This window comes from Tursiops truncatus, chromosome 16 (genome assembly GCF_011762595.2).
Source record: "Tursiops truncatus isolate mTurTru1 chromosome 16, mTurTru1.mat.Y, whole genome shotgun sequence".
In the NCBI taxonomy this organism is placed as follows: Eukaryota; Metazoa; Chordata; class Mammalia; order Artiodactyla; family Delphinidae; genus Tursiops; species Tursiops truncatus.
The window spans coordinates 63,299,592-63,321,695 of record NC_047049.1 but is presented as its reverse complement, the minus strand read 5'-3'; the positions used below and the strand labels follow the sequence as shown (position 1 = coordinate 63,321,695).

Here is a 22,104-nt window from a genome sequence, read left to right as displayed (position 1 = left end):
TTGTGCTAAATGAAATGGAGGTTTTACTTTTTCCTGTCCCGACTCAAGACTTAGCAGCACTTATATTGATTATGCATCAAGATCTGAAAGGGATAGTGGGGGAAAATCCTCTCTTTAAATAAAAAGAAATCGTTGGAGCACCTACCTAAATAGAAAATGCAGAAACACAATTAAGTAGTCGAGGTTAATTTCAGCACAGGTAAGAGATCAAAAAACCCTGTACATTGAAGATCTAGATTAATGCAGTAATGAAAATAACCTATCCATATAACTCAGTTATTCTTGTGCCCTCTTCCCTCCTTAGTAATAGTGCTTTCAGTCTGGATTATTTTAAAGTTTTCCTCAATAGTCTTTTTCATTTTGCCTGTGTAAATTCAAAGTTCCTTAACAAAAGGTATAGTGAAGCTTCTGATTTGATCATAATAAACAAAGTTTATATCTATTCAATATACTATAGGGAGTCTCTAGGTGACTGAAAAAGGTAAAAAGATCTCTTAGTAAATGCCATGAGGGCAGGAATTTTGGTATGTTTTGTGCACTGCTTTATACCCAGTACCTGGTACATAGTAGGCATTAGATAAATATTTGTTGAATGAATGGGAAGAAATTCTACAAGTATTGTGTGATTTAATTAAGAAAGGTAGGTTTATGGGCTTCGCTGGTGGCGCAGTGGTTGAGAGTCCGCCTGCCAATGCAGCGGACACCGGTTCGTGCCCTGGTCTGGGAGGATCCCACATGCCTCGGAGCGGCTGGGCCCGTGAGCCACGGTCACTGAGCCTGCGCGTCCGGAGCCTGTGCTCCGCAACGGGAGAGGCCACGACAGTGAGAGGCCCGCGTACCGCAAAAAAATAAAAATAAAAATAAGAAAGGTAGGTTTAAATCAATGTATTTTATGCTACCCAAATCTAAGAATGACCCTTAAAAGAAAGAAAAAAAAAACCCAATGGCATTTATCTGAATTTTCAAAACCCAGGCTTCTACCAAGACTGAAATAATGGGGTTAACTTTTTTTTTCCAAATTCATATTCTGAAAATATATGAAATTAATATCAAAGAGCCTATACTTTGACAAAGTAGGTTTTTGAGCAGATGTTGGTTTGGCTAAGGATTCTTTTTTATTGTTCGGCAATGCTTGTGTAAAAGAAGAAATCTGGCATAGACTTTTTCAAAATAATATACAGAAAAAAGTTATTCCAGGTACTCATAAATGAATAGGAGTTATAATATGTTACATTATATAGTAATTTTGACTTTTAAACAGTATCTGATTCGTTTTTTTTCTGAAAAAGTTTGTTCAAACTAATTTGTTACTGGGTTTATTCTCGGACTGATGGCTTTTTCCTCTCCATTTTTCCTGTGATCTCTAGTTAACAACTTTTAATGTTAGTTATCTTCTCTGCTTTTTCTAAGCCTTTGGACAAACAGTTAAAAAAAAAACAACCCTCAGCTTTAAAATGTTGGACCTCACTTTCATACTGGCTTTTCATAGCCAAATTTCCTAAAATGTATCAGTGATTAAATGAGAGTAAATTTCCCATGAATTAAAGTTAATTCTCTTACCTTCTGTGTAGTTCAGGGAACTCTACTCAGTGCTCTGTGGTGACCTAAATGGGAGGGAAATCAAAAAAAGAGGGGATATATGTATATGTATGGCTGATTCACTTTGCTGTACAGTAGAAACTAACACAGCATCATAAAGCAGCTATACTCCAATAAAATTAATTATTTAAAAAAATAAAGTTAATTCTCTTAAAAATTAAGAATTTTGATATATTTCAAAAAATAATGCCATTTTATTTGACAGATGGAATGTGTTATAATCAATTTAGTATTAATTCCAAACATAAATAAATAAACAACTTGGTCCTCTAGCTGTAAGTGAAATTCTATAGGTAGGAAAACTGACTGACCCCCACCTCCCATAGGTGCTGTCCTGCTGTGGAATCCCTTTGCTCAGTTTTCTCCTATCCAATCAGGTGGAATGTTTCACAGGCACATGGTTTATACAGCTCAAAATAACTTGGGACCTGTGAGCTGACAAATGCTCTGGCTCCGGTGGTGACAGGTTGTCCAGCTTCTAACAGCCATCTTCACTGAAACTAAGGTTAACTCCTCACTCTATGGACGGCTACTCTCCATTTCCAAGGACGTGAAGAATTTTCTTTTTCTCCTGTGCTTTCATCTAAAAGTTCTCCTTGGATAATTATCGTCACGGTGGAGTGCTTGGTTTGGACATCCTCATCTGGGTCAACTAAAAAAAGAAAGGTAATATCCAGATTTAAGTTCTCAAGTATGTTTTGATAACAAGAAACTGACAATGGGAAAGGGATATTTCCGAGACCTAATTACTGTTGCTTACAGTGAAACCGAGGATAACTTTCTAATTACGTAGGATGGGACACAAAATTACGTGAAAAATAAAGTTTTCTACGTGGTCAAATTTTGGAGGGGATTGATGAGACCCTCAGAGATCACAGCCTACTCGGGTCCTAAAGGAAAATATCTTAACAGAGGAAGTCGTGACATGTGTATTATCATTGGCATTTTCCATACATTCATTTATTAAAATTACGGTGTTTGTATAGAGAATATGTGTGCAATGCCTATTTCCTTTTAAAAGGAAATCAAATCTAAAATAATATGACTCCATAGTTAAAGACTTTCATTTAACATTTTTTTTTATCATGTAAAAGGATATGCTTGCTATATTTAGTGTTGGGAGATCTGCTCCCTGGATTAATGTACACAACAGCTGCAGAACGTCTTGCTCAAAGGACATTGCTCTTTCTTTCTCCTTTCTCTCCCCCTCTCTCTCTTTCTCTCTCTCTCTCTCTCTCTCTCTCTCTCTCTCTCTCTCTCTCTCTCTCTCTCTCTCCCTCCCTCCCTCCCTCCCTCCCTTCCTCCCTTTTCAGCTGCATCAGAAAGACACTTGACAGTCAGTGGCAAGTGTTTGGCTTGGTACATTGCACTATTAGCAGTAATTAGATGCACAACTTGAACTATATTTTAATAACCATATAAACAAAGAAAAAGAAAACATGAGTTAATCTGTATTTCCATTCCCAAAAAGTGAACATTACAGTAAGGGTGCTAAGAAATTTTATTATCTTATCAACAGATTTTTTTACTCATACTTGTTAAAGATACTAGCATCGATCAGTTTGAAAGAAACAAAACAGCTAACCAGTTTCCTTTCTCAAAACATTGTTATTCAACTACTTTCACATTGGTAATGATGAAATGAATTCTACAAGCTCTAAATTTAAAAATTGTTATAATTTTTTAGTCTCTCCTTAATAATAACTCTTAACTTCACATAAAATCCATATAATCCTTTTCTAGGATATTGAGAATGTCTACACTTATAGCTATAATAAACATATTTTTAAACAAAAATTAAGATATGCTGTCTGATACACCATTTGACAATAATCAAAATATTTAAAATCAAGGCCATCCCATGAAATCTGAAATATATGCACACTGTACTTACTTTGTCGGGACACAAAATTATAAACATTAGAGAATCTTATAATAATGGAATATGAAACAAACAGTTGGACATTATCCAAATTCTGGAGGTTTGTCTCTATTCCCACTTGTAGAATATGGCTAATGCTATTGGAACTCCTAACAACGTATTAAAGCACCAGTGTTCCATATGTGTACAATTTAGAATATAGACTCTACTACAGACTCTAATACATCTATTGTATAATAGAATATAGTTTCTAGCTTACAAAGGCACACATTCAATGGAATGGACTCAGAACCACAATTCACGGACACAAGAAATTCAATAAATTTTTATCCCAATAGGGTTTTGGAATTCATAGAGATGGTTTTTCAAACTTATTTTTGAAGAAACGGGACTACAGATAAATTAGGTTTCACTGTGAAAGGACTTTAATGAACTAATGTTAGTATATGAAAAGGTGACAGCTAAATTTTTTAGGTTAACTCCTGGATGCAATAGGAGTAATGAACTCAGCTCATTAACCTGAAAATAGAAGATGAATGAGACTGCTAACCCCAGAATAATTAGTCTCCTCATTGACATTGAGATTTGACAAAGGCATTGCTTGTAGCATGGCCGTTATTGCCTATAAAAAGCCAAAAAAATGAAAAGATTTTATCTCTTTTCCTCTCTTAAGAGATATAGAAGGATCAAACACCACAGAAATATTTTCCTAAATTTTTATGGTGCTTTACAGCTGATAAAGAGCTTTTAAAACTGCTAAGGCCTTGGGCTTTTGCTTAAAGGGAACAACCCGTGTACAGACAAAATGGTGTGTTGAGACATTTAAGAACATGTTTTCAGCAGTTACATTTTTGGTGGGCACAAAAGTTGGTGCGACTATTTACCTGCAGTCACTGAAGAGTTCCTACAGCTCATGTATAACTAGAGTCACCTTGACAAGCTCTGTATAGACTGTGTGCTACATAGCCCTCCACCTGGAGTCACAATGCACCCCACGGTCTGAGAGAGGCCCAGCAGAGCCTTCACACCAAGGGCTGGAACTAGCAAATGTGTCAATTAGGGAAGTTATCATTTTTCAAATCCTTAAACACCTAAAGAAAATGAACCCAATATTAAGAGGCTGAAGAAGGATGAAAATGTTTACTTTTTTTTTCTTATTTAAAATGAATCTTCGAGTTAATGGGGATTGACAAAGTTTTCTCATTTGGGACTTCGGTATAAGAGCTAAGTTCATCATGAATGGTGAATTGAGAGTGAAATAAAACCTCATTTTTGTGACTACCACCAAACCCTTTTTTTGATCCTAGATTCCTGAAGCCATCTTACTTGGCTTCATTACCTTTTTTAAGGGTCATAGAATTTACTTCTATACTATTTATTTGCTATATTTCAGATTAAATACTAACTTTGGGCTCTGGTTTTGGTATCCTTTGCACTAGTGCTCCCCTACAGAAAAGGATTACCTTAAATTTGTGTAGTGTTCTACATTTCTAAAGTTCCTTCACAAACAAACCCATGAAGTAAGCAGCGTAGTTCTGTTCCTCAGTTTAGAGGTGAGTTAATTAAAGATGTCTATCTTTTCCTATTCCAGCTCTCTAGCCAAATAACTATTAAATATTAGACTGTTTTTGTGTTCCCCTAGAAACCAGATTTGTTTTCTCATTTAATATCTAAGAATATTTCATAGCCAGAAAACTTCAGTATTCATGTTTTAATCCAAGTTACTTCATATTAGGTTTTGCCAATTCTCTGGTCAATGCCCCAATTTAAATGTTCATATTATAAGCAAAAGATGAGTTTACAACTCATGTTATTTCCAACAAGGTCTTCTCAGAACCTACAGAAGAATAGTGTTAACATGACTTGAGAAATATGCCCAAAGGTATCAGCATTAAGTTTTGTTTTTGTAAACGAGACTCTTAACATTTTCAGCAAGTTCTTAGGTCAGATCCTCTTTTCAGCAAAATTCGTAGGGAAAAAATATAGATATTTGGCAAAGAAAGTGAAGAACATTCAATAAGCATCCTATGTGGCTAAATTAGTTTACATGATCTACTAAAGTTGGCCCTGATGCCACATTAACTGCCTTATTTCAAATCTAAGACCATTTCATCAAAAGCACAATCTGTTTTCAATGGCATTTATTCATTCTTAGTTTGAAAGCAGTGTAATATCTGTTTCAATTTATAATAAACAGAAAGAAGGAAGCAATGTCCAATGTCACCTGAACACACCAGTTGAAATGTCTAAGAGCTGTGACATTTGTCAAATGAAATGTTTAAGAGAACCCTTCCTAAAACTTGCTCCTGCCTCATCCCAGTAAATAATTCCACCACTCACCTAGTTGCTTAGGCCATAAATACTGGAGTCACTCTTGACTCTGGTCTTTCTCTTGTACCCTACTTTCAATCCATCATTAAATCATACTGGCTCTATTTTCAAAAGATATCTCAAATCTGACCATTTCTCACCATCTTCCTCTAATACTACTCATTGATCCAAACCAGCATCATCTCTTGCATTCTTTGCATAGCAGCCACAATTGAACTTTCTCAAAACCATGTCATCTGCTTCAAAAAACTTTAAAATGGTTTCCCATTCACACATTTAGTAAAACTCAGAGTCTTTCCCATAGTCTGAAAGATCTTACATGCTCTAGCCTTCCAGTCTTCTTTCTCACTCACCTCCTGGCCCACTGGGCTTGACTTGGACACACCAAACATTCACCTCCCTTGGCCTTGACACTTACTTCTTCCTCCCAGATGGTCACATGGCTAACTTCTCCACTGCATGAGAAGCTTTGCCTGACATTCCTAGCCAAAATGTCCGTAGCACACCTTCTTCTCTACCTCATCATTCTCCAGTCCCTTGCCCTACTTTATTTTTCTTCTTAACATTTATATCTTCCCTACTAGAATGTCAACTCCATGAGGGCAAGGACTTTGTCTGTTGTTCACTGATGAATCCTCAGGGCCTAGAAGGGTGCCTGGCACATAGTAAATGCTCAGTTAATATTTATTGGATGAATAAATGAAAGCTGGGTTATCCATAGTAGCTCTCGGATTTTTTAAAACTATAACTTTTATAACAGATAGTTTTAAAATTAAATCTTGAAAGAGAAAGTAATACATTTTCATATTTCCTATTTTAGGTAATATTTATCAGTTTAACAATTTACACATGCATTTCCACCTGAGAACCATCTGAGATGGAATTGTTATTATACCATTTGATAGATGAGGATAATTGAGATTCAGATGCATTAAGTGACTTGCTCAAGATAGCAAAGTTATTTAGTGTTGGAGCTGGGATTCAAACCCAGGTTTTTTATGATAATCAGATGTTCTTTGATCCTTCTGGTATGAAAACAAAGCATAATTCCAGTTATTTTATCCACCATAAATAAATTTTTATTTGAAAGTCACTTTGAAGTTATTACTGCTTTTACCAGTTTATATTTTTTCTTTGTGTCTGTAAGGTTCCTTTGTAAATATGATTTCTATTTATCTGTCTTACTTTAGCCTGAGACTCTAAAAGAAGATAAACAACATAGATTTAGTAGGAAATTCTAATGAACAAAAGAATTCAACAGATACTTTCTGACCACCTTCTGTGTGCTGTGTGTGTACAGAGATGAGGGTGTACGAAACAAAATGAGGTAGACAGAAAAGTAAATAGGCAAATATGCATCGTAATAAGTGCTGTGTTTCGGGGTTAGGACAGTGAATTTTGGCAGCATAGTGGAGAGGTACCCAACCCAGAAAAAAGAAGAAATCCCAGGGCCAACTCTCAGCTAAGAACTGAAGATTGTATATGACTTGGCCCACTAAGATAGTGAAAAGAGGTGGAGAAAGGGAGCAGCCTGAGCAAACAGGATATGTACAAAGATCTGAAGGCAGCATAGTTTGTTCATGAGACTATGCATATTTCATAAAATACAGATACGCTGAATTAACTACAAATTCAAGTTCAGTTCCTTTTCAAAGTGTGTCCTTGGATCAAGTCACATCACTAGTTCTACTTCTACTTCTTATCATGGTATGTGGCCACAGTTGTTAAATAATAATAAATAATAGTAACTACCATATATTGAACATTTACTAGATGTCAAGCACATTAATCACCCTTCAACTTATGAAATGGCTACTCTTATTACCCCTGTTTTACAAACAAGCAGAGGCTTACAGAGGTTAAGTAACTTTCTCGAGTTTATACAGCTAGGAACTGTCAGAACTAGGATTTGAACCAGATCCATCTAACTCCAAAGTGTCAGGTAACAATTGTTAAATTCAAACATTAAAGAAATCCTTAATTTTGAATGCTTGAAATTTTTGTTATAATAATTTCTCATGACTATAAGCATCAGAACAGGCACACATTTACACCTCCTTTTTTTTTTTTTTTTTTTGGCCGCACCGCAGGGCATGTGAGATCTTAATTCCCCAACCAAGGATCGAATGGTGCCCCCTGTAGTGGAAGCACAGAATCTTAACCACTAGACTGCCAGGGAAGTGACATTGGCGCCTTTTCTATAAAAAACAACAACAAAGAAATAGTTGTAGAGAGAAGTGATTACTTATATGTGTATTTTCTTCTCCATTTTCACCATACATATAAACTTTTCGGAAGTTCTTCAACATTAACATCAGCTTTACCCATGTACTGTTTGTTACTACCATCAGTTGAGTGCTCATTATACTGGCTGGCCCTGTTTTACGAGATTTGCAATCATAATGTTATTAATCCTCACTCCCCTGGGAAATAGACATTAGCCATGTTTTACAGACGAGGGATCCAAAGATCAAAGAAGTTAAGTAATTTTCTCAAAGTCACACAACTGCTAGGAGGTGAAGACAGAATTTGAAAACAGATTTATCTGATTCCAAAGCCAATGTTCACTCCATGTTGCCTCGAGATAAAAGCCATCTTAAAGAGCTAGAGACAAAGTTACATTAAAACACAATATACAGTGATGTCTAATAGAGAGAAGACCATCCTGATTTATAAAGCACTGAATTTCCCCCCTCACATTTAAATATATACAGAAACTCAAACTTGGTTAATGGGATAGTTGATTTACAAATGGAAAGGATTTTCAATCAGTATATTAATTACATTTTCAAATAGCATTTTGTACCTTATTTCAATACCTTTAACTGTTCCTCTACAAAGTTAATGCACAAAGAGGCAAGTTTTCAGCTGGGATCTCAATTACATTTTCATATACTATTTTGTATATCATTCACTGTGCTTCAAAATGGCCATATAGTTCTATTTAATGAGCATATCATAATTTAACTAATTTCTTATTGGACATGGTTCCAATTTTTTAATATTATCATCCATACTATGATGAATATGTTTGTAGATAGATCTTTGCACCCTTCCAACCCCATTGCATTTTCAATTAATCTTTATTTAAGGCACAATAAAGCTCACCCAAACAAGCGGCTCCAGTAGTGTTCATCTCAGGCTATGGAAGCATATGAAAAAACATTTTGCTGCAGGTGATCCTTTTAGCCATCTTTAATTGTCCTCTCAAGGTGACTGCCTACCTTGTCAGTTTAGAGGTTAGTTTTAGATAGCACTCTAAAACTTTGAGAACTAGGCAGTCCCTAGGAAGCCCTATTTGTAATATTTTGTGATCTTACAAATATTTTTATTTATGATATGAGGCTGTCATATAAAAGAAAGAAGAAAAATTAACTGAAATAAATTTTGTCATAGAATGTTCAAGCCAGACAATATTTAGGAGATTACTTTCCTCTCCATCTTCCAAGCACAAGGCACACAGTAGCCAAGAATGACAGATAGGCTTCATCTCCATTACCATCTCTGAGTGGCTGGTGGTGGCTGAGGGACTGGAGAGTTAAATAAGTGAAGGTCAATGGGAAGAATACTGTAATCAGTTAGCTGCATCTCTTAAGGAGGCGAGAGAGGAGTAACAGCCTATGGGTTACAAGCTTGCTATCATTCTAGTAAATGTGTGAGTGAATAAATGGGTATAACATTAATAATATGAAAGTAGTTTGCATTACCAAAATTTCTAGTCCAAGGGACTTTGAACAAGTTATTGTACTATTTTTATAAGACTTTACGAATTATTTATTGTTGAATAAATATACCCATATAATTTATGTTAATATATAACTGATTAGAATATACTCGTATAATTACAATTTAAAATTAAGAAAAGGGTATACAGTGAAAAGTGTCCTGTCTTGCACCCCACTTCCCTGTCTTCCATATCCCCTCTTCACCAATATTAATTTAAGAGATTTTTAAAAAACCTATGCTCTCACACCTTTGTAGAAATTAAAATAATTATACCTTATTTGAAAAAGCTAAATCATTATAGTTTGCAAGAGCACACTGAGCCTAAAAACAACACTGAATTTAAACAACTTGTCTCTAGTCATAAAATAAAAGCATTATTTATTTTCATGAGCTAGATCAAGTTTATATTTTCAGTAACTAGATGAGATTATATTGTCAACATCTTTTAATTTCTGTTATTTTATTACATTCAGGGTAAGGGGGAGAGGATGGAGAGAAAACTCTCTGTGTATGAAAGCACTTTAAAACTAAAAACCCTTTACAGATATTATCAAAATTATGTTTAGAAACTGTATTTAATATCTCTATAGTTATAGCATAGCTTTCAAAATTGAACTTGTATTTAAAGAATTTAATAAAGTGATAATCACCATACTTTTATTTCCAATTTCAGGGAACCCTCATTCAGTTCCTCTCCATTTTACAATATGAGAATAATAATCTTTAAGTCTTTAAAGTAAATTTTGTGAAAGTATCAAAACTAGGCAATTTTTACTTTCAGATTTAAGTTCTTAAGCATCTATCATGCTGTAATAAACATAGACTTGTTATTCTGTAGAAATGATCCAAACTTTTTGTTATTATTGTTATTTTGTGACAGCATGCAAGACGACAGCCTAGAAGCTTCTACTTCCATATCTCAGCTTCTAAGAGAGAGCTATTTAGCTGAAACTAGACATCAGGGAAACAATGAGAGGAGTCGAGCAGAGCCTTCCTCCAACTCTTTCCATTTTGGCAGTCCTTCTGGAGCTGCTGAAGGTGGAGGAGGCCAAGATGACCTTCCAGATCTTTCAGCCTTTCTGAGCCAAGAAGAATTAGATGAAAGTGTCAATCTGGCAAGACTGGCCATCAATCACGACCCTTTGGAGAAAGCAGATGAAGCCCATGCTAGAAGATGTTTTTCTTCTGATCAGATGAAACACTCACCTAAATCAAGTTTGGACCCTAACTTCTGCCAGGATAACTCTCGAAGTCCTACCAACTCTAAAGAGAGCCTCCAGGAGGCAAAAAGGCCACAGTATAGTTCTGAAACCCAGTCCAAAAAAGTATTCTTAAATAAGGCTGCCGATTTCATTGAAGAGCTGTCATCCCTTTTCAAAGCCCATAGCTCCAAAAGGATTAGACCTCGTGCCTGCAAAAACCACAAGAATAAACTGGAATCTCATAGCAAAGTTATGCAGGAAAACAGCTCCAGTTTCTCAGATCTATCAGAAGGAAGAGAAAGATCTTCTGTTCCCATCCCTATCCCTGCAGATACCAGGGATAATGAAGTGAACCATGCCCTTGAACAGCAGGAAGCCAAGAGGCGCGAAGCTGAGCAGGCTGCCAGTGAGGCAGATGGGGGAGACACCACCCCAGGGTCTTCTCCTTCGTCTTTGTACTATGAAGAACCTCTGGGGCAACCTCCCCGGTTCACTCAAAAGTTACGGAGCAGAGAAGTTCCAGAAGGAACCAGAGTACAGTTGGATTGCATAGTGGTAGGAATTCCACCACCTGAAGTAAGGTAAAAATGTCTCATTAGTAATGTTTGGTAATTACTTTCCATCTACTGTGATCCTCCTCATTTTATCTTTCACGTACGTGGTTTCAAAAATTATATACTTTGAGTCAGAGTTTAAAGCAACACTGTCTTAATAGAAGTGTAATATTAGACATACATTCAATTTACAATTTTCTAGTCATCACATTTTTTAAAAATAAAAGGAGCTGGGTGAAATTAATTTTTAAAAATATATAATTTAACCAATATATTAAAAATATTACCATTTCAACATGTAATCAATATAAAAATTATTAGTAGGATATTTTACATTCCTTTTGTCACCGGGGCTTCAAAACTCAAGGTGAATTCTGCACTTAACAGCACATCTCAGTTTGGATGTTAAATTTTCCTAGGAAATACTTAATGTGCATTTAGATTTCAAAAAAATGTAGCTGAAAAAGTAGATTGTAAGACCCAAGTTGTTCCAAACATACTTAAAAGTTCTGTAAGAACTGAATTGAGTATCGGCTTTTACATTTAAATTAATTAAAATTGAACACAATTAAAAATTCAGTTCCTCAGATGCACTGGCCACATTTCAAGTGCCCAATACCACATGTGGCTAATGAACATGCATTAGCACAGATCTACAGCCTGTAGCTTAAAAAACAAAGTATTTATGACCTATACTTAATGAATACCTGTGGTATTTTTTTAATTAAAAAGAAACCAAATAATAGAATAAAGTCTGATAGAATAAAAGTAGAATAAGGCTGTGACAAAGATCAATTTAAAGATTTATTTTACATGTATTGTATTTATTATATAATTTTTGATATCCACTTAATGAGCACTCTTCTCCCTAATGCCAAAGTCTTTCCCTAATATGACTGATGAGTAGAAGGGATACTCATCTTTTATGTGTCTACCATCAGCTTTTCTGTGAAGTAAGTAAAGCTAAGCTTCAAGGCTCTTCATGTGCACAGGCTACATCTAATTTTGTGTTCTAATTTTATTTTTTTAAGAGGTCTTTACACTTTTATGAGCTTCAGGCCCCACAAAATCTGGATCCAGCCTTAACCCCCAGGGTGACATTTGCTACCTCTTGTATTATAATGTAATAATATATGAATAATGTGCTGGAAATATATTACTTTTATAGAGAATTACTGGTATTTAGAGTCCTATAAGAGTTACTTTGCCTCCCTAACCACCTAATTACTACTAGAATACTATTTAACATTTATTCTAGTTATGTAAGCAGGCCTCATCTTCTCTTTGCAAAATATTCATATTATAGGGTAATAATAGCATTAGTATTAATAATATCTTTCATTATGTATTCCTATTGATTAAAGGGATTTTAGTATAAAAACATATTCATATATTGAATTTTGCTTTTCAGAGTCAACATAAGGCAATATTAAATATTATTTCTACAATGGCGTATACATTTTACTATTTAGTTATCCAACTGGCCTCCTTGAGGGCAGGGGTTCTATTGTTTTACCTTTGGATCTTGAGCACCAAGCATGGCTTCTAGCCTGTAGTAGTTATGCATAATATAGTAGTCACTAAGTTACGAGTAAACTAATGCATAAAGAGACAGGAAAACAAGAAACTCAACTTAGATTTAAATCAGGAGTGATACAGTTGCACTAAGATGTGGCAAAGGGTTGGAACTGCACGACACAGGGCAGTGTCTACCCTTCTACTCTGTGCAAGCCTGATGACACTCCCTGGAACTCTGGCCAGTAATGTTGGCAAGAAGTCATAGCACTACGATGTATACCACTCAGTGGCATCTGGTCAGTCTAAGTAAGCTGGTAAGCACTCAAGTTACGGCACACATACAACTTACTTAGATTAATCCTATCCATTCCACTAGTTTCTGGTCATAGATTGGACTCTTTCAAAAAAATTAGACCAGATCATTCAAGACTCATCCTCCCCATTCTCGACCACGACAATCTCAGATACAAAAAAGACTTCAGTGCTCCCGTGAGAAAAATTACCCAGGAAGAATTACAAAATACCCATTCCTTGAAAACCAAAGTAACCTGGTGGTCACTCAGAAACTATTTAGTCAACCGATTAAATATTTACAAATTTAAAAGTGAAAGAAATATACACAACTTCCATGTAGCAATACTAGTTTTTACCTGGAGAGCATTTCTTCAGTGATAGAATTCATGCCTGTATCCCAACCACTGTTTTGGTGGCAGGAAATTAATATGTACTCACTATTTCCTGAATTTCATGACAGTAATCATATTAAGAAAAAACTTAGGGTTTTCCAAATAGACTATTAGCTGTCATTATTTTCCTAAGTACAGAACTTATATAACTCTAATCACAAAGCAAGTATGTATTGAGCTTTTGCTCTAAACTCAGCACTGTGACCAGTGCAATGACAGAGACGGTATAAATGTGTCCCTGCTCTCAAGGAACTTGCAATCCAGTTAAAGAAATCATCCTAACTCTACTCAGTACTCTGTAACGACCTACATGGGAAAAGAATCTAAAAAAGAGTGGATATATGTACAAGTGATTCACTTTGCTATACATGAGAAACTAACACAACACTGTAAATCAACTATACGCCAATAAAAAAATAATGATAACAAAAAGAAATCATCCTAATTTTTATAGGACAACCATAAGACTATCAGACTTCAGAGAAGGGCTGGAGGACTAGAAAGGTCAAAGGAGACTTCAGAGACATAAGGGGATTTTAGTTGAACCTTGAAGAGTAAGAAGAAGTTAGGTAGAAATTTAACTCATTTATGCATTCAACAAATACCTACTGAGTTACTGAAGTGACTCATTGATGGTACAAAACAATTGGGAGCTATTGGAGGTCAGGGACCTTGTTTTGAAACCAAGTCTAAAACTCTTCTAAGAGGGCAGCTCACAGTCTAATAGAGGAATCAGACAGACATATAATCAAAACATTGCAATACTGTGTAATAAGGGCTGTAACAGAAGTATGAATAGGATGCAATGGCAGCTCAAAGGAAGATGTGATATTTTGCCTGAAGTGCAGGATGAAGGAAACATTAATGCTGGAGGTGCCACTTTAGTTGAGAAAACTAAGGGTGGAAGAGGAAAGCAAGGGGAAAGGCCTAGAGACGAATGTTTCCAGGGAACTGCAAGTACTTGGCTATGTGACGAACATGGGATAACAGGTGAGGAAAGATGACAGAAAAGACAGAAGAGGTAGGCAGAGGGACAGGTCCTTTTAGGCCAGGTCAATTCAACATGTTTACATAAGTACAGATGCTGGAATAGTAATAATATCTGTAGATGACAGTGAGAAGACTGAACTAACTGGAAAACAGTGGAGCCAGATGATTTTGAAAAGCCTTGAAAGCAAAGTAGAATAGTTCAGAAGTGGTTTCAAAAGCAAGGGGAAAACATTTAAGGTTGTGTATAAGGACGTACTAAGATGAAAGGGAGAATTTAAGTAGTCTGGAAGAATGAGTTAGACCCCAAAAGAATGGAGCCATGAGGCCACTTAAGAAGCTGTGAAGGGTATTCCAGGCATCAGATGCTCTGATCAGACCAGGGTAGGGGTAGTGCAAAAGCAGAGAAAAGACGTGAGAGAGCAATATTTAGAATAAAAGAAACCAAGCTGAACTTGGTGACCGACTAGATAGGAAGGATGAGTTTGAAGCTGGGTACCTGAGAGGACTCTGGGGTCACTGTCAAGGTCTGAGAAACTGGAGGTGGATGATTTGAGTCTGAGGAGATGGAGGGACCATATCCAGTAGACAGTCAAAATGCAGGATTGAAGGTCAAATGAGAGGGTAGTGGAACTGGAGACATTCCAAGGAATGCCCTGGACACGGGGAAATTTGGACACAGTATCTCTGGCATTACAAAGGGACTATAAATACAGGTAACACTTGGAACTAACTTCTAGCTGTGCTAGACTGGGCCAGGGTTTTCCAACCTTCTTTTGGCAGTAATTCCTCCTCCCGTTTTTCTCCCCACAGTACATCTGTTACATGACCCCAATACATAGTTCACACACACATGCACTTTTTTTTTCTTTTTTTAAAAAAATTTTTATTGGAGTATAGTTGCTTTACAATACTGTGTTAGTTACTGCTGTATAGCAACACACACACACTTTTTAAAGATAAAATTAGTGCTTCTGGGATTGAAGAGAGTTGGGGTGGAGGGGGGCATGCAGTCCTACCTTTTTGCTCACCACTGAAATTCCTAAAGCAACTCCATAGAACCCAGACGCACAGATTTTGACTTGGAGAACGTCTTTAAAAATGCATTAAAATAATGAGACACTTTGGTTTGCCATAAAGGAAAACACAGTCAAAAAGAAAAGTATCCTTTTTGCTATTTTTGCAAGAAAATGTAATACATACACCTGGCAACTGAAGTCTAACCTTGTAGGTGTGTGCCTCTTTGTGTTCTCAGTATTCTACCCATGTTTTTATAACCCTAGTTTAGCAAATTGAAGAATCCTTTTTGCCTATATTTGTTGATTTCCAAGTTGACTGGGAAGAAATTGTTTTGTTTTGTAAGGGTAGGATCCTATATCATTAAAGCTAGCTGTTTTGAAAGCTTGTTAATCTTGAACATAGCTTCATCGGAGGAGCTGAAATACATTCATGCGTTAGCCACAGATGAAAGAGTCTGCAGGAATTCACAGCAAATGGCCATGATCCCTTTTTGTATCCTGACTCAAAATTCTTTTCCCAGGAATGTACAGCTGGGTCACACTAAGTATGTTTGCTTGTACATAACGCTCTGAAGCAGCAAAAATTTACCTTTTATAGATGCTGATATCTGCTTTGGCTATTAAGTTTTTGCTATTGCTACTTCTGGACATTTGCCTGTAAGTGGCGTGCTGAGGGAATAAATTAGCTGTAAAGACAAAGGATGCTTGGGAATTCCCTGGCGGTCCAGTGGTTAGGACTCCACGTTTGCACTGTCAAGGGCACCCGCTAAGATCTCACAAGCCGTGTGGCGTGACCAAAAAAAAAAAAAAAAAAAAAAGACAAAGGATGTTTTAAATGATATAGGGAAATTTTAAAATATTATAAATAATTATATATGATATGTAATGTAAAATATTATGTAAACATTTTAAAACATTACCTTATTTAGGGGCATTTTCTTCTACCTTCTGGGAAAATCTATATACCTTCATTTACTCATTCATGCAACAAATTTTAAGTGTTTATTATGTGCCATGTACTGTTCCAGGCAATAGGATTAAAGCAGCGAACAAGGAAAATTCCCTGCCTTCTTGGATCTTAGAATCTAGAAAAGAACACAGACAAAAATTCCAGTGATTATGTAATTACAATTGTGATAAATGTTATAAAGGAGGGTGCATAAAGCAAAGGGACCAAACCTTGTGAATGGGTTGGGGAAGGTTTTCCTAAAAAGTGGTATTTAAGCTGAGACATAAAAGATGACTAGGAGTTAGGCCAGCAAAGCGGAATTTAGGGAAGAGTGTTGCAGGGTGAGGGAATAACAAATTTGAGGCAGTGAGACAATGGTTAACTTTAAGGAACTGAAGGAACTGATGTCACCAGAACATAAAGAGTGAGGAGGAAATGGTTTGGGATAAGTTCAGAGAGGGAGGACAGAGTCTGGATTTCAAGAGCCTCCCAGAACAAGCTACTCAAAGTGGGTCCCTGGACCAGCAGGTCAGCATCACCTGGAGCCTTGATGGATATACAAATTTGCAGGTTCTACCTTGGACCTACTGAATTAGGATCTCTAGAGCGCAGGCCCAGACATCGGTGCTTTAACAAAGTGCCGTTTGTTTCTGTGCTGAGGACTTCTGCAATCTCTACAGAGACCTCATCGCCCGGGGGGCTGGCCCCTTGCTCTGCTCCTTGACCTGAAGGTTGTAATCTCTACTTCATGTTCTAGCACCTGCTCCTCAGTCCCTACTCCAACAGTACACCCCTCACAGCCTCTTTCTGTTGGTGTCACTCACCCTAGCAGGTGGTTCTCTGAGGTAGATCTGTTTTGAGATAGAAAACCAAGCTAATGTCTGTGGTGTCCACTTGGCCCATGGGAAAACCCACATCTTTGCCCTCACAAACTTTGGAAATGTTGGCGGTTTCCAACGCAGCACTCTCTTCTTGCTCTTCCCTCTTGGACAATGCTAAATATCCTTTCACCTTAAAAGTTTTTTAGGCGGGCTTCCCTGGTGGCGCAGTGGTTGAGAGTCTGCCTGCCGAGGCAGGGGACACGGGTTCGTGCCCTGGTCCGGGAAGATCCCACATGCCGCAGAGCGGCTGGGCCCGTGAGCCATGGCCGCTGAGCCTGCGTGTCCGGAGCCTGTGCTCCGCAACGGGAGAGTCCACAACAGTGAGAGGCCCGTGTACCGCAAAAAAACAAAAAAAAAGTTTTTGAGGCAAGAGCTGGGTAAAGCCTCTGTACCACCACGAACTCCAGAGGCTACAAGTCAAGATCTCCAAGGGATTCTTTCTGTAGAAGTCCCTGTCACTTGCCTACTAACCTTCTCTATTCAATCTCTCAACCTCCTTATCTATACTCCCAAAGTGGAAAAGGATCACCAGATGGAATTTTCTGAATTGTTTTACAAGTGCATTTTGAACAGATACTGAAGAATATCTACAATATGGATATATTATAAGAATAATAGCACAGATACCTGTGTGCCCACCTTACTATCATTTTTAAATCTACTGTCTTCCTGATCCTGTCCCTTCCTCCCTGCTCAGAGGTAACCACTAGCCCAAATCTTGTTTTTTCTTTAAATTTTTCTTAACAGTTTTTCTTCATAATTTTACAACGTATCCTTATGTCCTTAAACAATACTGGTACAGAAGTATTTACAGGTGAAACGACACAAAGTCCTATATTTACATTAACATAAGTCAAAGTGGGGAAAAGTGGAAGGTATAAAAGAAACACATCTCCCTTTGGTTGAAGCTCAGTGATGCGTGCGTGGGGGTTCATAATACAGCCTGTGTACTTTGTGTACATTTGTAAGTTTCCATAATAAAGAGTTTAAAAAAATTTTTTTAAATTTTACTGTTGTAAAATGCTTATGTAAGTGGAAGCATAATGTACGTATTCTTCTGCTACTTGCATTTTTTTCTCTAAAAAGTATACCCGTGATGCTGCGTGTAACTCTCATTCATTCACTTTCGTTGCTACATAGTATTTTACTGTAAGGTGAGAGAATTGTATCCCTGATGTACATTTGGGTTGTTTTCAGTTATTTTCCTAATAGGAACAATGGTATTATAAATGTTCTAGCATAGTCTCCTGGTGCACGAGTATGTCTAGGCATGGAATGGCTGGCAGAGTATGTACAACTTCAACTTTATAATAACACCAGATTATTTTCCAAAGGAATTGTTTCCATTTACATTCCGACCAACATTACATAAGTGTTCTGGTTGTTCTACATTGTAATACGGATATTATCAGACATTTTAATTTTTGCAAATCTGATAGGTATGAAGGCTTCTTGTTGTGATTTTCATTTTCACAAATCTCAACTAAGGAGGTTGAGATATTTTTAAATATGTTTATTGATCATTTAGGGTTCATTTTCTATGAGGGGTCTGTTTACATCTTTCACTAGTTTTTCTATCAGTTTGTTCTTTTCTTATTGATTTGTAAGAATTTTAAAAATGATTAGGAAACTAATCATTTGACATTGTGTGTTATGAAAATATTCTCTCCCCATTTGATCTTTCTTTATGGTATATTTTGATAATTAGATATTTTTAACTTTAGTATCAAATTAACTGAAGTTTCCTTTATGGTTTTGGTTTTTATAGTTTGAGTCTAGTGTGCCAAGAATTTTCCACCTGGAAGAACTCAATAAATGTTAATAAAAGTTAAAGCATAGACATAACCATCCCACCTGTAACCCCACACTCCTATGAGTGAAATATAGCCATTGGACATGAGAACTTAAGTTCGTTAACTCAGTAGTGGTCAAACAGGACATACAAAACACTGAATTGTGTTACGAAATCCAACATAACTTTGAGCCCTGTAAGAAAATGTCTACTATTATATACTCCAGTTGCACTTTCTATATGAAGAGTCATTCTCATGCATGGAGAGAGCTGAAGATGTCAATAAATAAATAAACTACCTTTTGGCTATTTCAGAGGGCTTACATTCTTTACTTAAGAAATCAGGCATCTAGTCCCCAAGCCTTCTTGAAAAATGAAAATGAAACAGACTAGAGGCTGTAATCATCTTAATTTGAATTCATTCACTTAACAGTCATGCAACAAACATTTTTTGGAACGGCTATGTCGTGCCATACGCTGTGCTAGGAACCAGATAAACAAGTGGTAAACCAAACAAAAATGATAATCTCTGCCCTGTGGTGTTTATTGTCCAGTAAGGGAGAGAGATCTTAAACAAATAAACCTATAAGTAAACATATAATTATAAGTGATATGTAGGTTCTGTGAAGTAAACAAACAGGGTATTAGGAGAGGGAGTAGTAGGAGGTGGGACAGGGACATTGGAAAGGCTGGGTCAGCGTTAACCGAAGGCTCTGAGTAATCATTCTTTTAATGAGCATTATTACTGGTGAGCCACAATAACACATTCAAATTATGTTTAGGAGTTGTTAATGTGCTAAAACAATGAGTCATAATATTTAGCCACACCATATTTTAGACAAAATAGTAACCTAAGAGCAGAATGGTGATATGTAGCTTAAAAGTCCAGTTAAATCTGAAAAATGTGTCTCTTCAGTGTCTTCATTCCCAGCCTTGGTAGCTAGCCAAATCAGCAGGTCTGGCAAGCTGTCCTTAGTGCATTAAAGATGGAGCCTTCTTTATCATTTGGACTTGTCCCATTTCCCCAGATCACTGACTCATTTCTGCTGAACCATGAATCATGTCTGGCACCCAGTGCCATTCTGTAAGTGTCATGGAGCTCTGGAGTTCTAAAAACATGCATCTGGGCAGGGTACTTCTATGAAAGCATTCCCTAACGTGGATAGACGTCTGAGGAGAGCATGTTTCCTCCTTCCCCTCAAAAGTCTTCAGAGTAGCTGGGTAAATTTTAATTTCTTTTCAGAAGGCAGCCTGACTGGTGCATTATTTCTCAGTGGGTCATGGTGTTAAAGTAAGAGTGACAGTGGTTACTAGCTGTCCTTTGGGGCTGGCTGAAGCCATCCTGGCCATCTGAGTAAGGACAAAAATGTTTCTGACAGAGAGTTTGGGCATTTGAATCACTCCACTTATCGCCTCCAGCTGTCCAATTGCTCAGAGATGTTTCCACTCTCATTTTGGTAAAGAAGAGAAATGTTATCCAAAGAAATGAGATAACCTTATAGTGTTTATATAAGGGAAGGTGTTTGTTTGTTTTGAAATATTTATATTTGTCTTATCAAATTAATACAGGTACATTGCTTAACAAGTCAAATAATATTAAAAAACGGATCATTTTCAACTATTTTTGCAGTTTCCTATTTATTCACCTCTAGATTTCTAAATTATATGCCAGTGGTTCTCAAACTTTTTGTTCTCAGGACCCTTTTACAGTCTAAAAAATTATTGAGAGGCAAAAGAGGTTCTATGTGAATTATATCTATAATTATCATGTTAGAAATTAAAACTGAGGAACTTTTTAAATAGTTGCTTACTTATTTTAAAATAACAGTGATAAACATGCTCATATGAATAATTTTATGAAAAGTAACTGTATTTTCCCCAAAAAATATTTGAGTGAGAAGAGTGACATTGTTTCATGTTTTCTGCAAACCTCGTTAATGTCTGGCGTAATAGAAGACAGCTAGATTGTCGTATCTACTTCTGCACTTGGTTTGCTGTGATATGTTGTCTGGGTTGCAGTTAACTTTAAAAATCTGGCATTGTACAGATATGTAGCTGGAAGCAGGAGGAATACTTTAATAGCCCTTTCAGATAATGTGGCTATTCTGATTTGATACTACATGAAAATTCAACTGCAGTAGTTTCTTAAAGGTTAGTTGCAATGTGAAATCTGAAACCACGCCAATGAACTTTTGTACCCTGCTGTACTAAAACCCTCTGTCTGTCTTGAACTTTGAATGGATAACATCACGTATTGGTCATTTGGAAAATGAGTAATGTGGATCTTCCAAATGTTGACACATTTTATTATATAATATTTAGAAACTCATATATGTTAATATCATGGATTTCATTAAAAATCTCTTTAAGTATTAGGAAGCCCTAAACTCAGTATGGGAGATACAAGTTTTCCAAAACTCTAATTTTTCCTTGAAAGCTCAAATTTCTTCATTGGCAACAAATGGGATCAGTTATTTTTACTTGAAACAACAGGCTTACTTCCTTCATTTTTGAGAAAACGTCTGCCAGATACCCAAATCTGAATAACCATAATTTGTCAGCTGTTCTTTCAAGTTAAGATACTGCCTCATGCATTAAGTGCCTAGTTCAACTTAAAAAGCCACACAAGTGCTCTTCTGTATTCAGGAGAAATGCCTTATGCTACTTCCCATTTCGCCACCCAGAACGTTAAAAAGATGTGGACTCGAGGTTGAGATGCAATAAATGTAATGATTTTTACTGCTTCATTGAGGACATTTTTAAGTGAACCTGGCTTTTTTTTTTTAACTGCAAGTGTGGTGGTGAAGAACCCAATGACCACTACTCAGTCTTATGCTGCTGAAGCACCAGTAATTTTACCCACTGTGGCTTTTGCACCATCAGTGTAAATGTTAACACAGTGAAAAGGCAAATAATATCTTAGTATTATAGGAAAATAGTTTAGTCTTCACAGAAAGTGAAAGTGAAGAGAACCACTG

The 22,104-nt window shown here is 36.5% G+C and overlaps 2 protein-coding genes across 4 annotated transcripts in view; one reads left to right on the top strand and one right to left on the bottom strand.

The window, feature by feature from the left end:
• The window catches only part of HERC4 (HECT and RLD domain containing E3 ubiquitin protein ligase 4), a 234,185-nt gene that overhangs the window by 158,996 nt on the left and 53,085 nt on the right, over positions 1-22,104 (bottom strand). For all 3 annotated transcript variants that reach the window (XR_012326613.1, XM_073793541.1, XM_073793540.1), the window contains exon 2: positions 1,561-1,604. The gene's annotated coding sequence lies outside the window, so the exon portion shown is untranslated. The remainder of the gene's footprint in view (positions 1-1,560; positions 1,605-22,104) is intronic.
• Positions 2,051-22,104, top strand: part of MYPN (myopalladin) — a 76,083-nt gene continuing 56,029 nt past the window's right edge. The window contains exons 1-2 of the mRNA XM_033842233.2: positions 2,051-2,265; positions 10,419-11,321. Coding sequence (XP_033698124.1) covers positions 10,420-11,321 — 902 coding nt within the window. The 5' untranslated portion in view covers positions 2,051-2,265; position 10,419. The remainder of the gene's footprint in view (positions 2,266-10,418; positions 11,322-22,104) is intronic.